The sequence below is a fragment of the Lynx rufus genome, unplaced genomic scaffold (genome assembly GCF_022079265.1).
Source record: "Lynx rufus isolate CCGP_SWC_20201006 ecotype Redwood Valley unplaced genomic scaffold, mLynRuf1.p SCAF_1, whole genome shotgun sequence".
Classification (NCBI taxonomy): Eukaryota; Metazoa; Chordata; class Mammalia; order Carnivora; family Felidae; genus Lynx; species Lynx rufus.
In genome coordinates, this window is record NW_025814823.1 from 180371248 (window position 1) to 180388388 (window position 17141).

General features: G+C 50.6%; 1 protein-coding gene across 2 annotated transcripts in view; it reads left to right on the forward strand.

The window, feature by feature from the left end:
- Window positions 1–17141, forward strand: part of SLIT3 (slit guidance ligand 3) — a 593232-nt gene that overhangs the window by 499921 nt on the left and 76170 nt on the right. For both annotated transcript variants that reach the window (XM_047091292.1, XM_047091299.1), the window contains exons 13-14: window positions 7346–7489; window positions 8643–8806. In XM_047091292.1, coding sequence (XP_046947248.1) covers window positions 7346–7489; window positions 8643–8806 — 308 coding nt within the window. The remainder of the gene's footprint in view (window positions 1–7345; window positions 7490–8642; window positions 8807–17141) is intronic.

Sequence of the window (17141 nt, forward strand, 5' to 3'; positions counted from 1 at the left end):
CTAATTCTAGAGTCCGTGCAAGAGACTTCTGCTTCAGGCCCTGTCACAGGCAGATCTGCAGAACTAGTTCTATGATCCACAGAGCAAGAGTTCCTCACAGGCTCGTGCCAAGGAGGAGGTACTGCTGAACCGACTGTTTCTGGTTCCTTTCGTTATGCCTCAGTATCCGTCACAGGCTGCTGTCTCCCTGGGACTTCCTCTGGCCCCTTGTCATCCCACTAACCCCTGTGAGAGGGCATGAAGAAGCTGCCCGTCTGTAAAGACTGGGTTAAGGGCAGATGGTGAGAACTCCCCAGCAGTGGAAGCAGACTTACTTTGTGATGCACTTTTGAGGGAGGGCTTCTTCCCTTCCTTGTGCGCCCGGGGCTTCCCAAGGGAGGCCTTCAGGGAGATGTAAAATCTGGAGTCATCCCATGCTTGGCCATTGAGTGAATGATTCACCCCTCTTAAAGGACCAGTTGGTAACCAGAAGGCAAGTGACCACCCTGGTAGCTGTTGAGGGAGGGAAGGAGCAAGCCAGGTCACACTAGGGGAGGCCTTTGATCCCCCAATAGCAGGTGATGGCTGCCGTGTCCAGTCTCTCAGAATCTCCGCTTCCCTCTGCTTGCACCCTGTTCCTGCAGTTCTCCTCTGTCTGTGGACTCCAGGGAGGTCCTGTTTTTCAGACAGGCCATCCAATGGCATTGCTACATTTGCAGTTTCCTGTGCATTAGGAATCACCATGACAACCCACAGCCTGTGACCAGCAGTGCAGCCATTATTGGGAGGGAATGGAAGAGTCTTCTTTGTCCCTAGTTGGGCCTGGGATGGTTCCTCCTGTTTCCTCTCCTGAGTGTTGAGCCTGACGTGGCCCAGAGCAAGACTGGGCAGCGTTAGGGTTTCTTGACCTCGTGGCACCAGATATCACCAGGCTTCTCCCCATGTCTGGCCTCAGTAGGTTCCTGAATGTCAAAGTAAATCCCCCATATCGTATGGTAATGATGAGAACATAGTATCTGTGCTAAGGCAAGAGAGTAGGTCTTATTAAAATTAATGTGTAAAAAAAAAGTCAGGAGCACCTGGGTGGCTCAGTCAGTTAAGCATCTGACTTCGGTTCAGGTCATGATCTCATGGCTTGTGGGTTCGAGTCCCACATTGGGCTCTGTGCTGACAGCTCAGAGCCTGGAGCCTGCTTGGGATTCTGTGTCTCCCTCTCTCTCTGCTCCTCCACCTCTCTCTCTCTTTCTCTCTCTCTCAAAAATAAATACATTAAAAAATCTTTTTTAAAAGTTCAGGATGACAGAGGGTTAATTCTGGAGAAATTTTAAAAAAAGAAAAAAGAGGAAGACATTAATGAGAGAGGTTTGACTCTGTGTCCTGCAGCTTAATCAGGGGTCCAAGATACCTCCCCAGATTGGTGTCCTCACGAATAGTTTATGCCAATGCATAATGGTGGTAAATACTCACAGGGAGAGACCTTTTTTCTGAGGAGGAGCAATAGAAAAAATGTCAGGCAGTTATTGGTACCGTCTTTCTCCTCCTCCGTATCTACATCTGAGTATTTATAAAACAAACTGACTCCCCAACCTTGTGTTAGGAAAAGGAAGCTCCCCAAAGCACCTGCCCCCTTGGCAGGAGCCTGGGCCAGCTTTCCATCTCATGGTCTTTCCTGCAAGGACTTGACTAATTTCCAGGAAGAGGGTCACTATGCTCTCTCTTGGCACCAGTTTTCTGAGCAAACCTTGTACTCTGGAGTTTAGAATATGCTTTTGGCATTTCCAGACAAATACCACTCAAGTAGGAGTGGCAACATAACTGCTGTCTTCCACAGACCCACGGGCAGGTGTGGAGAGTATAAATACCACCCAGAACGTTAGCTCTGGGCCACTGAATCAACACGTGAATTGCTAGAGTTGCCAAGGTGATTTTAATGCAATTTATCATTAAAGCTGACTCCCGATGTTTGTGTTTTCCTAACTGTGCAGCGAAGGCCTGTGAGCTCTGTGGGAATCTTCACTGAGGAGGAGATGTGGGCAAGGACAGTAGCTAAAAATGGGGTCTCAGTGGTCTTCTGCCCTGTTGGCCTTTTTAGAGAAAGTGGGTGTGGTAGGGCCTTTTCACTGATGAGGGTGGACCTCATCTCCCTCCTGTGGTTCTTCTCTCTGTATCTCCTGGACCTTGAAGGAAGGAAGCTGCCAGCTGCTCCTGTGTTGAGAGCATCTGGGACCTTTCTGGCCAGGACAGGCCGGGTCCCCGAGCAGGAGGACTTGAGTCACAAGAGCCCTCCTTAGCCCAGACCCAGGGTATTTCACTGCCCCCTCCACAAGCTCCAGCTCTGTGGTTCTCTGTGGCTTATTTCCTGCCTGGCCTTTTCTGAAGGCAATGGTTCTGGAAAGGATTATCTCTTAGCAGCATCGTTATGTTGGTTATTCAGTGGACTGAGTGCTAATACCTCTTGACATGGAACATATGTGGAAGCTGCACGTGCTCATGGAAGAGGGGTTGGGAGAAGGCCTCGTAGGGCTGACACTTGGAAGTAAATATAGAAGGTGATGTCTGTGCACTCCTGCTGGATGTGCCATTCTCCTTAATCCCCTCTGAAGGGAGCGTGGCTTTTTGTTTTGTTATGTTGTAGAATCGTCACTAGCTTAATGGGAGTGGCCACAGAAAACATACTGCCATCTCCTCCCATCAGCGTTGGGTGATTCCCAAGGTCCATTAATGGGCATCAGGGTGGCATAATGGGTGGGAGCAAAGCCTTTGTGCTAAGATAACATGGATCCACTTCTCAAACTGCCACTTACTACTGTGCAACTTTGGTCACTGGTACTTAAGTTTTCTGCGTCCCAACAGTTTTCTGTGTCATCTGTCCAATGGAGATAACACTTACTCTCTAGTGGGGACATTCAGTGGGTTAGTGTTTGTAAGGTGGTTGGTGGGTGTTTGATCATACATCATGCTTGTTACATGTTACGTCGTGTGGTCCTGATGTTCATCTGGCCTGTCCATCTCAGCCCTTCTCTCTCCTTTTGCTTATAAAACCTTCAAAAGAGGTTCTTTGGGAGGTGGGTCTGGGAGCAGGTGGCCCCAAAAGATGGCTGGATTTGCTTCTGGGGGAAATATTTATGAGCACAAGATGCCCTCAACCCCCAACTCACTGGATCCAACAAGAGATCAAGCTGAAGGTCTAGTTGGGATGTCAAAGTTTTGGCTTTGAATACCAGGCAGCCTTTCAAATGAGGCAACCTGCAGCATCTCATCTTGCATGAGGGTTGCTGCTGTCTCTGCTTCATCACTGTCCCCTGATCTGCCCAGGGTAGAGTGAGAATTCAGAGGAGCCACGCATACTGCTCCCAAGTCAGCATGTGGTTAATGATCGCTGAAGGTTGAAATGCTGCTTCATGTGTGTGTGTGAGCCCCTCAGTGAAGAACCTTCCACTTTGTGCCAATGGCAGTTTGGTGAGCATCCCAAAAAGCATCCCATCTCCAACAACTTGGTGCCAAGTCCTTCCTAAGAGTTGGCAGGATTCCTGATCGCTCCAGACAACCAAACGGCGAGCAGTCTTCCTGACCCAACCAGACCTCTGCCCACCTGGTGCATTCCATGCCCAGGTGCATTCCAAAGCTAGCAAAAATAACCACTCCCAGAGACCAGGAACATGCTTCACTGGGCATGGAAGAAAGAGTATGGATTCTCTGTGGTGGATAAAAGCTGAGGTCTGGAGTCAGGCTGGTATGTTTCACTTACTGCTTGGTCAAATCTGCCACCACTCGGACCCTCAGTTTCCACACCAGCAAAATGAGGACAATCTTAGTGCTGCTGTGAGGCTGAAATAAAATACTGCGTGGAAAGTGCTTTGGAACACGCTTGGCACGGGGCTGCACAGAGCCGTGGTCCCTAGAGATGTCACTGCATTATTAGTATCATTTCAGCAGCTGCACTGCTGTTGTTCCTCAAAGGGAGATGAAATAGGACAGACCCAGCAGCCTTGAGGGGAAAAAGAGGGAAAATCGATCTCTCCAGGGAAAGAGACAGAAGGCCTGTCTTCAGGAGTTCTTATGGAAATGCTGAACCCCATTACAAATAGTTGTTTACTCTCTGTTTGCTCCACAGCATGTTTTTTCAATTCCCCTCCAACTCTTGTCCATGTACCAGGTAGCTCAGGGATCCTTTCGTGGAAGACAGATGGAGTTGAGTAGCTGCCAGCCTTCCTCCCAAAGGAGAGAGGACAGAAGGACGGGCTGTTAGATCTTGCTGGTGCTAGGGATCAGTGAGGCTGTCCTCAGCATCTAAATCGGGATAAGCAGCTTAATTTTATCTCTTCCTGCACCTACGTGTCTTGCCTTAGGGAGCCAAGCATCCTGGGAGGGAGGGAGTGACCAAGAGACTGTGCCCTTTTGTATTTCCGCTTGCTCCCTGCTTCATGCACTCTGCGCCTCATGCTGTCTTTGCCTAGTAATTCCGCCAGCCTGGGGTGTTTTGATGCCTTCCATCTTTGAGATAACACCCCATGCTAAGACATCTAGAAGTAGTAGGGAACAAGGAAAAGCATTTGGATCAGAAAAAGAAGCCTCAGTAGTTCTGATGAGTGAGGAGGGTTGCCCCCAGGAGCATGCAGATTGGCTACCCTTTCAAGGCAGGTCAGAGTCACCACTGCTCTCTCCCTGGGGGTCCCTCTTTGTCCAGGGTCTAGCGTTCCCCAGAACTGCAGCTGGGCTCTTTCATCTGCACTAGGGTCTCAGGTATGAGTGCCCACTCAGGCAAGACAGGCGAAGAAGCTGGTGAAAGGCATCGCTAGGGAAGAGTGAGGACTGTGGCAAACAGGGAGCATGGGTCCTATCGAAAGGGGACAGCCACCCCATAGCTGCCTCCAGTGGACTCCATGTTGCTAGAATTTCTGAAATTTTTTTTCAAGAGGAAATAGAAATCTGGGGTGTGTGTGTGAGAGAGAGAGAGAGGGAGAGAGAGGGAGGGAGGCAGGGAGAGGGAGAGAAATTTCCCAATTTTAAAACACTGGGAGGGTGAATGAACAGATTTGCATGTGGGATGTCACAATATATTGCAGGGAAGATTCTTTCTTCAGGGCATCAGATTGGTACCTCTGACTTGGCCTCTTTACTGAATTGTTCAGTATTTCCTAGCAAAGGGATCCCCTCTTAAGGCCCTGAATATCAAGGTTTGGAATAAATCATTTACCATGCACTTTATTTTCCTTTGTAAACGAGCATACCAAACACCCGTGTGTGAAGGGTCCATTCCTGCCCCATGGGTGCTTAGCCCTGCTGGGTCCCTCCAGCTTTTCTCCCTGTTTCTTTGCTCCTTGGTGTCCTCCTTGGAATGTCCCCAGAATGGATTGACCTTGACTAAAATGCAATCTATAAAGCACAGGACATCCTTGGGGGGGAATGCCACCGGGGGATAGACAGATGGGTGGGGTATATAAGGTGTTCGTAAAGAAAAAAGTGCACCCTCCAGAGACATCAGTTCTCGTAACTACCTCCAGCATGTTCCCTGGAAACGCATGCAACCTTGACCAAGCCACCACATTCTCAGCCTCAGTTCTGTCACCTAAACTTGGGAGGCTGGCTGTACCCATCTGCCTAGGTTACCGTGAGAACAATTGGATGTCAGGAAAGCACTTCAGAAAACAACAAGAGTATTCTAGCTTTTCTCTACTGCAAGGCAGGAGGACATCTGTGTGAACCTTTGGGACTCTGCCCATTATTAGCCAGATTAAACATGCAGCTCTTGTACTTGTCACTGCCACAGCTGCCTGCCTGCACACAGGCTGCAGGGGCCCCACTGGGAGGACGGGCCTCCAGCAAGGGAGAGGTGCTGTAGAAGGCTGAGCTCCCAGGGGCAACCGCCCCTCACCAACTCAAGTCCCCTAGACCCTGGCATCAGAGCCTGTGGAGGCCAGCCCGTTATGAGTCTCCTGGGCCACTCTCCACGAGAGAAGCTCTGAGCCAGCCTTGAAAGAGAAATGTTAAAAATTTAACATTTTTATTGGTTCGTCTAGTTCTCCTCTCTCCTACGTTTATTGACGAGGGAATGAGAAATGATTTTATACTAGTTAAGAGGGTACAAACATTTGGTCTAGGATCATAAAGGAAATTCTCAGGACTCAGATTTGCTTGACTTGCCAGCCCCATGCTGGAGAACTCTTCTATAACCCTTATGGCATCACCTACACTGGACCAGAGTTTCACCTGAAAGGCAGCTTCTTTTGATGCTATTTTTTTTTTTTTTTTGGTGGAGGGAGGGGTATGCAGATCTAAAACCAGGGAAGACAGGTGCCACCTTAGAGTGTGGTCCCCTGGAGTTGTGTACGGGATTGGGTATATTTCTTAATAAATGCTTGTTGCTGAGCACCAAGAATAAAGGGAATGAAAGTGATGTCATCTGTGACATCAGGGCTTACAGTCATCATAGGTGGGAGGCCAGTGGTAAACAAGGACAAACACCCTGTGATCACAAATGGAGAGAAGTACTAGGAAGAAAATAAACTGGAGCTAGGAGAGACAGTCATGGAGGGTTGGGGGTCTTGCTGTAGGTGAGGGGATCAGGGCAGGCCTTTCTAAGGAGGTGACATTTAAGCTGATATGTGGGGGAGGAGAAGGAACCACCTTATGAAAGGTGGTAAAGAACGTGTTCAAAGGACCTGGGCCAAAATGCTTATGGGGGCATTTGAGGAACGAAGTGTAGTGAGCAGGGATGCATGGAGGAGGGGAAAGGGGTAGAGCTTGGGTCACACGAGGCTCCATCCATGTTGCATGTGTGGGAGCACATGCATGTGTGTCAGAGAGAGAGAATGTGTATGTGCACACACCCATGCTTGCCCGTGGATGTATCTTTTCCCGGGAGGATTGGATGACCTATAACTTCCATCACATTTCCAATGGGATCAGTGATTTCGCAGAACTCTAAGAAGACTTCTGAATCAAAATTGCCCTTCGTCAGTCAACTAAAGCTTTGAAACAGTTGTGCCAAATGAATTTTTTTCCCCCATTCCTGGAAGCTCTGTGTTCTAAAGCAGAAAGTCAAGCATGTGTGCTGCCATTTCCAGGCTTCCTCTGAGGGCCTGGGTACCAGGGAAGGCTGCGGGGGATTTCAGTATGTGGCCCAGTATCCTCGGTAGCTGGTGTACAAGTGCCCGGACATGTTTGGAGTTTCGGTGGTCGCGGGAATGCAAGAACCCCCCCGCCCCCCCACACACACACTCTAGCGGCAGGGGCCCATGGCTCTCAGGAGAGCATTAGGCTGTCTCTGGAGGAGAGCTCTGAAGCCTGTTTCCTGCATGTGCAGCCCTTGCTCCGTGGGTGACTCCCAGGATCAGTGAGTCACTGGCCTCTCTTGTGCTTGCAGCCTCCTCAATGCCAACAAGATCAACTGCCTGCGAGTGAACACGTTTCAGGACCTGCAGAACCTCAATCTGCTCTCCCTGTATGACAACAAGCTGCAGACCATCAGCAAGGGACTCTTTGCCCCTCTGCAGGCCATCCAGACCCTGTGAGTATGCCCCCTCAAATGCCAGCACACGCGCAGGCAGCCAGTGACCCCAAACACCCAGGCACAGACAGCCCCCAAAACGAAGGCTAGGTGAGCGTGTCCCAGAGCATGTCTGGAGGCTGCGGTGAGAATGGCCGTAAGCTCACCTGTACTGAGCACCCACCCAGTGCTCGACACTTCGCTGAGCACTTTCCCCGTGTTCAAACCTTTAGATCTCACAGCAACCCTGTGAGGTAGGTATTGTGAGGATCCCTCATTTCTAGGTGAGCAAACCAATGGGCAGAGAGGTTAAGTAACTTACTCAAAGTTGCACAGCTAGTAAGAAACAGGATTCGAACAGGCTCCCCTGCTCGCTTAACCACTGTACTCTGAGCAGGCCCCATCTCTGCTAATAGCCCGATCCTCCCCACCAACACCCCGCACCACCCTGCAAAATCAAGCCTCTGCTACAGGCACTCGGAATTTTTCACCTTCCCTTCAGGAAGCACTTCCTCACTGCAGAGGATCATAAATAACTCCGTTAGATAAATAACACCTGAGGACAGATCTCAGCCCATCCCAGGCCTGACCATGAACCTGGGGCTTCTGGATGCCTTCTAAGTCACCTGGCACTTACTGCCCCTAGCCAGAGACAGGCGCCGATAAAGAGCTGAGAACAGCTGCTGCGTGTTGAACACGGACCATGCGCTGAGCGCTGCGCTGGCCCTGTGGAGTTTTCTTATAAGCCAGGCAGAGCCGGACCCATGGTGCTGCCCTGGTGATGATGAGGGTAATAACAATACCCACTGCTGTATGTGGAACACCCACCATGTGCCAGTCACCCTGCCAGCTGCTTTATGTGCCTGGCGTTGCTGAGCTTAGAGAAATAAAATCCAGGCTGCTGTAAGCACATACCCTGAGCCTGTGACTTTGCCCATCACCGCTGCTGTGGGTCAGAATCGAGGTGACTGGTGGGTCCTGCCCCAGGTCAGGAGAGCAAGGAGATGGCACCAGCTGATGCCAGCCGCACCTGTGACCCTCTCTGGCACATAGCAGGCCTCAGGCCCCACCCGCTCTGCGTTCTGCCCGATGAGGAGGGGCCCAGCGCCAGGCACGGTGGCGGTGGAGAGTGGCACCCCGGGTCACTCCTGATCAATTCTCATCCCTCTCGCAGCCACTTAGCCCAAAACCCATTTGTGTGCGACTGCCACTTGAAGTGGCTGGCCGATTACCTGCAGGACAACCCCATCGAGACGAGCGGGGCCCGCTGCAGCAGCCCGCGCCGGCTGGCCAACAAACGCATCAGCCAGATCAAGAGCAAGAAGTTCCGCTGCTCAGGTAATCAGGTTACGGGGCTGGGCCCCACCTTCCGACTCAGTACTGCAGCCCCGGAGAGGCCAGTAATCCAATCTGGAGGACAGCGAGCGCTGTAATGGCTCCTAGGGAGCATCTTTGCAAATTAAATTGGGGAAATTCAGTTAGTCCTGCAGAAAACCAATTACCTTATGGATTTAAAATAAAACACACACACACACAATAAAAGCATGGGGTGGGGCGGGGGGTGGTGCACAATTTCAGGAGAGACAGAACCCAGGTGGCAGCCTATCTCCAGGGTCAAGTGGAAGCTAGGGGAGGGGCAGCCTTTACACACGTGCCTTTTAGAGGCTGCGATTTATTTTCTTTGAGTCTCCAAAGCGTGCTCCCCAAGTGGCAGATAGGGAAAGAAATGGGTCCCAGGCCAGGCTGCAAGCAGCATATAATGTTGGGAGGCTCCCATCCCCTCTAAGACCGCCTTTGGTACAGCCCTCAGACCACAGTTTGTTACAGATTTCACAGACATTAGCTAGCTGTCTCCTCCACCCTAGACTGGTATAGTCTGTTCATGGAGAAAACAGCAAAGAGTTGTGCTCTCTAGGAAAGCAAAGCCTCAAACCAGTTTCCAAGCTCGTTCTGGAATCCTTCCTCCCTACTGCACCCAGGAAAGACACTGGGGGTGAATGCCAGAGGGGTTCTCAGGTCATCTTGAAAAGAGAAGTAGCTGTCCTTGACCTGATAGCTAGATAAACAGGCAGTTAAAAATGGCGAGCATTTGTGCCATTTGCTACTGGAAAAAAATCACCACACTGCCTTGTGCTCCCAATGGTGAGAGATTGATAGTATAATGTGCTGAGATGGGTTGGTGCCAGCCGTCACAATCTGTGTGTCAGCAAGAGCCCTTCTTCTCCCCTGCCCAAGAGCATCTTATGTAAGCGACTTCTCCCAGGGAGAATGACAGCATGGTCACTGGTCGCTGGGAGAAGACCAGCAGACAGACTTCTGCTCCTTTCATGTTGTTCTTGGCCTCTAAGTCAAATCCTTTAGTCCACGTCTCCAGAGTGATAAACTTTAGCTATTTTATCTTCTTCAATAGAACCTAATACCTCGAGAGGGCTTGGAGATACCACAGGGACTTTGTGGCAAAATGAGGCGTTGGTCCCAATTTGTCTGCCTCAGAATAACAATGTCAGTTTCTTACTTGTGATGAACTCTGTGCTGAGTGCATCTAGTTTGACTTGGTTCTTCCACTAGTCCTGTGAGATCACCCGGAGGAGTCCTCATTCTGCAGCTGAGGGAGCCAGGGACTCAGAGGTAAAGGGCACCCCATGGTCACAGCAAGCAAATAGTGGAGGCAACCCCCAGGTCTGGCTCACTCCTCGACACCACGCAGCATGTAGGAGAGAAGGAGCATTGGGAAAACAGTCCAACTGCTTGGATGACTCTCTTCCTAGTCTATGGTCCTACCCCCACTCCCCAAAACTCTTTCCTTAAGTTCCTTCTTGGGCCAGCAGCATCTCTGGGAGGGAAACCCTCTCCCAGCCCTGGAGTGTCACCTGAGGCACAACCATTCTTCCTCAGGGCCTTTCTCATAATGCACACCTCTTCTTCCCTCTGTCCCCTCTGTTCCTATCCAAGTCTGGGAGTGGGGGGGAGCTGACTTAATTAGCTGTAACAAGCAGTTGTGCCCCAGAAGAGGGGGTGATAAGAAGCAGGGGAAGGCAGAGTGCCATCTCCCAGCCCCAACCCCTCAGGCTCACAGGGGACCTGTCAGGAGCTCAAGGATTTGTGTTGATGCCAAGACCATGGGGCCACACAAAACGGGAGGGGGATCGGCCCAGGGTCTGAGGATGGCATCTCACAGAGACAAAATCTTGGCAGGTGCCTAGGAATGACTGTGGGCTGGGACTAGAGGTGGCAGGATGAGGGTACAGATGGAATGAAGTAGGAGAAAGAAAATAGCAAGCTGACCTAGGGGACAGTAACACATAGTTCTCTTGCTGTGCCACTACCTGCCTACCTTTGCATGGGAGAGATCCTGGCTGCTTTTCCTATGGAGGGCAGGAGTGCTTGGAAATTTTAAAAAGAAACAGAAGCACAGGGTTCTTGGATTGACCCTGTCTAAAAGATTTTTTTTTTTAATCAATACTAAGCAGATTATTCCTGTAAAGGTAGGGAACGTCAGAGCTGATGCCTGACAGATAGCATTCTATGTGCTATTATTTCATGTAGCTGCAGAGAAGAGAGGTAGAGAGACCTACTGGTGAGTATCAAAGGCCTTGGATTTGACAGACACTGGGGTCCAGGCCCGCCTTGGCTTTAGGGGATACAGAAGCCATGGGTCTAAAGCTTTGTGTTTCCAGGAAGCTCCAGAAGGAGGGTCAGGTGATGCATACTGGAGTTGACAGATAATAACTCTGCATTTTACTTTCCCCTAAAAGCACCCCCATTGCAAAGACAGCTGATGTAATTAGAAGCCAATTTGAGGGCTGCTCCTGCAATGCATAAAGCCCCTCCTTAGGCAGGGCGTCTGGTTCCCAGCTGCCCTGTGTCTGCCTCTATCAGCTGCATCCGCCGCCCTGGGCAGCAGTATTTGGTTAGAGGTGAATGCTGCCAGCTGGGGTAATCTGACCATCAGATTAAGTCCCCCTGAAAAGCCGCCGTCTGGCTGCCTGGGACCCCAAGCCCATCCTCAGGGGAGCGCTTGGCAGTTGGAAGATATCTTCCATCACACCTCCTTCCTTTGTGTGTAGCGATCTGTTGGCAAGAAGAAATTCACAGTGAAAAGTACAGAGGGTGATGACACTATATGAGAAAAGATGGCCAATAGCAAGATACTGCTCAGGTCATCACAGAGTTTTAGAGAACTCAGAATTCACACAGTCCCTGCTAGAAATGAAGAAATTGAGGCCTACACAGCAGGAAAGTATTGTCTGAGGTTATAGAGTAGGATTTTCAAGATGAGATCTGAAACCCAGGACATTCAACGTGCTGCGAAGATTTTCTCTCTCGTCCCTCCTTTTTGTTGTTGTTGTTGAGGGAAATCAAAGAGAAGGGCTAAAGGCTTGGGGGCAGGGGCACGAAAGGGATGGATTTTTCCTGCTCTGGTACCAAGGCCCTGATCCGACTTGAATGTGAAATCCCAACAACCAGGGTGTTACAGAGCCCTGCATGTCCAGACATCAGAGCAGAGTTGAGACTAGAGTACAACGGCCACTCTAGCTGGTCAGATGGGAGGGCTTTGAAAGAGGTCAGACCTGGGGCTGTGGAGTGACCTTGACTCACTGGTCAACCATTGCAGATAACCTATGCACTGTCAAGATGCTGTGACCATCTCGCCCCAAAAACACATTGTAGGGGAACAGTGACTCCGTTCCTCCTGTCAGAGGCCAAGAGCAGGGAGGATCCCAGTCACCTGGCCCTGACTTCTGGTCTGTTCAAGAAGTACATATCTCCTCCCAGTGGCTTGGGAGGAAGTTCATAAAAACTGTCGCTGATCTGTTGCGGATAGGGACATGGAGACTGGACGCCCTCACCTGGGCCCATGGCACCCAGAAAGTTTGGTTGTTGGTCCCTCCACCCACTGCCATGATTCACAACCATGGAGGAAATCTGCAATCAGGAAGGACCCTAGAATCTGGTGTCTTCCCCCTTTCCTTCCTTCTCTTAGTCTGAAAGAGACTACTCATTGTGATGGGAACTGGTCACTGTTCTCAGACAGTTGTGACTGTAGGTTTCCCAGTCCCAAACACAGGGCCCCATTGGCTTTCCCATCTTTCTCCTTGGCTAGGGACGTGTATTTTCTTTTGATACCGTACCCCCCACCCGCCTTCTCCATTACATGTTGAGTCATCTGGAATGAATGTCTGTCAGCCAGAGGGTTTCTGGGGGTCCTTGAAGGATACTGAGGAAATTTCTGAGGTATGGAATATGAAGGGGGCTTTTCCTAAAGAAGAGCATTGCAGCTTCGTTAGGCCACTGGGAGTTGTGGCTTGTCTCTTCATGCAAGGGGCTGGGAGAACAGACTGTTATGGAGCCACTGTGCTGTGGGGATGGGCCCCAGGATGCAGAGTGTGCAGAAGCTGCTTCTGCTAAGTGTGATGTCTTGGCAGATCAGTGGTACGATCGAGCGGGATTTAGAGGTTCTGTTCAGGCCCGTGATATGACCGGAGACATCTGCGGTCATAACCCATTGTGCCCTGATTCTCCTGAGCAGGGGTGTCCAGTAGTCTCCCGCCCGATCTCCTCCTTTTCCCCTGTGACTGCCCCAGGGCGGGGTCCAAGGGCGGTGGGGCTCCTGTCTTCAGAAGTGTTCCTGTGGAACCCTGCTCCTGGTACTAATCACGCTCCGTGGGGGCCTGCTCCGGCTTCCGCTTCTCCACGCTGCTTCCTCTGAGCGCTCCTGTCCTCTCTCTGACGCTGCTTCCTGACCTTGATTCTGACCAGTCGCCGCGGGGCTTTCCTTTGTGCTTGATCTAACCATGTGGTGGAACGATGGAAACGGAACATGGTTCTGTCAAGCACCGCGGAAAGCTCCGCGCTCTCCTGCAGCATGGCCCGCCGCCACCGCCACCACCGCTGGACATCTTCTCTGCTCTGGAGCACCGCAGCCCGCCATCTGCCAGACCCACCTCTCCTGGTCTAGCCTCACGGAGGGCGGGGGGCGGGAGCCTCGGAGGATCCGCAGAGACCTCCACCTCCAGGTAGCGGATACGGGCTGAAATGGGTTTGGAGGAGCACACTGGGGACAAGCTAAGATCTAGAACCACATCTCCTACCCCAGATGGAGGCATCACCCCCTCCCCCAGGCTACTCTGGATGCCGGCCAAGGGGTAAAGTAGCTAGGCTGAAGCTCAGAAACCACTGTTTTTCTTCTGTTCAAAGAGAACAGGTACACCCAAGGCCTGTGCCCCATCATTTCATGGAAAAGTCCCAGTGCAAGGTCATCTTCCCAAGTGGTAGCTAACCCAAAGGTCATACTGCTTTGTGACCTACTCCCTCTCCTCTATCTTTACCAGAAGCATCGGGGATAAATGTGAGCATGAGAATTAGTGAGAGTGGCATGAGTCTGAGACTTTGGATTTAACTCGCACCTCCTCCTGGACCCAACCCCCACTCCTCATGAGTATATTGGCCCTGGTCCCCATGTAGCCTAAAGTCCAGGCTGTTATCTTGACCTTCCGGGAACAGTTAACATGTGGCCCAAGAGCTGGGCTCCTCACATGGAGCTAGTCCAGTGCCACACAAGGGCTGTGCAGAGATCTGCTATCTCTGATAATCAAGAGAGGGATCTTGGCAACCCCCGTTCTGTTTGTTTCTTAGTAAATCCTAGGCTCAGTGTAACTAGAAGATTGTGGTTTTGGTTCATGCCATGAAGTCTGTGTCCCACCCCAAATGAGAGAAAGCCATGCTGGGAACCAAATCCTGGCATAGGCCTGGAAGCCAGCTCTGGCCTCTCATGGTAACATGTGACTTGACTGTCTCCTCTCCCTCAGGTCACCCCTCAGAGCCAGGGCCCAGCCGTTGCTGAGTAACAGAGTCCTGTTGGCCTTTCTGGATGCTTTTACCATTTACTGAGTGCTTACTCTAGGTCAGGTGCTGAACTATTTCGATCATTACCTTGTTTTAATTTTTACAACAACCTTATAAGTCCCATTTCACAGATGAGGATATCAAGTCAGAGAAGTTAACTAACTTGCCCGGGCTCAGATGGCTGCTCTTTCCAGCTATAATACTCACCCTTCCTAGCTACGGACAGTCTCATCGCCTTGAATTAGAAAATGAAAAAGAATGATAAGATTGACTTGAATGGATAGGGAGTTGAAAAACATTTTAACACTCCCCCTCAAGCTTGCTTCTGTTAATGGAAAAAAAGTTGAGTAAGCACGTGAGCAAGCAGTGCTGTTTGAATGGCTCCTCCCTCCAGCATGGATATACCAAGATCCATTTGGTACACAACAAATCCCTGATCCTGGAGCAGTCCCCTATCCTGAACAGAGGGGGCATTCTGAGTGCCTTGGCACTGCCCCCACCATGACAGGGGCCAGGCCTCTGGTCCACAATGGCACCTTCACGGGCACCTCCCTCGTTCTGCAGCAGCAGGCTTGTGACCAGGCAGTGCCCAGCTGCAGGCCATGGGCATTTCCCTCTGGTTTCAGGCAGATGGCTGCATTCATAATAGACTGTGATGGGGATAGCTTACGAGGACAGCTGTCTGCCCAACTGATCACCAAACTCCTGGTAAAACAGTTGACATTTTCTAGTCACTGGTATCTAGTCCCCCAGCCTTTGCCCATGAGTGGATAACTGTGTGCCTGGCAATGTTCTCTTGATTCCATTCCTTACTTACAACCCTTTGCTTGTCCACGTGGCTCTCTCTTCAAGCTGACGATCTCCCCCCCAATTCCTCTTTCTGCTCCTTTCCTCCTTTCATCCCACCCACATTAGGGATATTGGAGGTAGAAGAGGAGAGCTCTGGACACACGTGCATTGGCAGGGCCATGGTCATCAGATAACAGTGAATCTGTGACTTTCATTCGACAAACTGGTTGCCCAAAGAATGACACAAATCCAGACCGCTAAGGACAGCAGCCATCCTGGGCCCAGCACTGGCCTCTGCAGCCAAGCCCATCCACAGAGTGGGAGCTGTGGCTCCCTACCTGCCCCAATCCCATGACCATCCAGATGTTAAGTACATGCTTTCCTGGGAAGTGGCCACAGGGCAGGGATTCGTAATAAAATCGCATTGCTATGGATTTCCACCCCCTGGTCTATTAAAGCTCTCTGTGATCATGTACCAAGTGTCGTTGTTCTGAGCTGCCCGCGTAGAGGGAGGAGGGCTACAGGGGCAGGAACAGGCGAAATGCCAGATGACATCAGCTCTCCCATGACCCATTTCAGCCGGGGTTTTGTTTTATGGTCCTTCTTCAAGTCCTCCGAGATCTCTGCTGTCTGAACTCTCCCCAAAGAGAAGAAGCAGCGGCCTCTTCAGTTACTCCCCTCCTCCTAAGTATTTCTGGCAGTGACAAATATGCATTGAGATTGAAATTGACTTTTAAAGCTCTGGAAAAGTTAAAAATACTTTTGGGTAGTTATGAGCATTAGGCATAACAAATGGCTCCGAGAAACCCAGGGTAGTTTCGGTAATGAAATATGAAGTGATGGGGGTGGCATTTCAGGCTGCCTCTGACTGGGGAAGGAACTCTTTGGGTTACGTGCAAACGCCGTTATTAACATTTCTGGCTGCCACTCAAATAAAATATCACACTCCGACCCCCTCATTACTACAAACCAGGGCAATAACAAAAACAGCAGGGGGGGATGCTGGAAAGAACATATTAGTCCATTGAATCTAATTGCAAAATCATTTCATTAAAATGGGTCAGCGGTTCCATCGCAGAGGTCCACCAGTTATAATCTAACTATACTACAGAGAGCGATTCCTGCTAACTACAGACGCTCTCACCTTGATTAAAACGAAAACGCATTTAATCGGCGGCAGTCCCCGGCCACAGCCCAGCCAGGGTACATCTTCAAGCTCATCGTGTTGAAGAGCAGCACACTGTGCTCCCTCCTGTCTTTCAGAGGCATTTGATCAGTGCCCAGGGTTCCTCCACTTTGCAGGGATTCCATTGTAGACACCTTCTGAAAGAAAAATATATGCATATGTCCAAAATGCCCCTTCACGCCGTCACCGTGTAGAACCACTGGCAGGGAGCAAGAGAAGATTGTCATTTAGCAGGGTTTGCAAGATGAAATTCATCCAGGACACAGCGTGCTGATGTGTCTGGAGGAAGATGGCCCAGGTCAGAGTTATTCGGTGGGAGGGATGCTGGCAAGCCAAGGGCAAGAGATTTGCATAATGCATTGGATTAGGAAGCAGCCCAAATAACTGCGGGGATACGTGCTCAGATTGTGCTCACACAAGCCTGGGAGTGGAAGGGTGGGATGAAGGAGGGGGACAAGGAGGGAGCAGAGGGAAAGGTCCAGGCCTCTGATCCTCTGTCTTAAGTAGAAGACACTTCAGAATCAGAGACTTCATTCCCAGTCAGGAATTGGCATAGGTTGATAAGGTGAAGGGGAAGAAACCAAGAGCATGGAAGATGTCTGCTTCCTGCCTCCCATAGCCCTCTGCAGGAAAATGCCAATCAATCTACCTCTGCCAAGTTGGACTCTATGATCAGTTCTAAAAGGACTGGAATAAAGGCTTTGTCAAAATGCACATCTGCAGGAAAGCATAGTATTAATCACACAAGCCTTGGCTTCAGCCTGACTGGGTTCATCCCTCTGTCATATTATCAATTGACCTGAGAGCCTCAGTTTTCTCTTCTATAAAATGGAGTCACAGTGATCTCGAGAG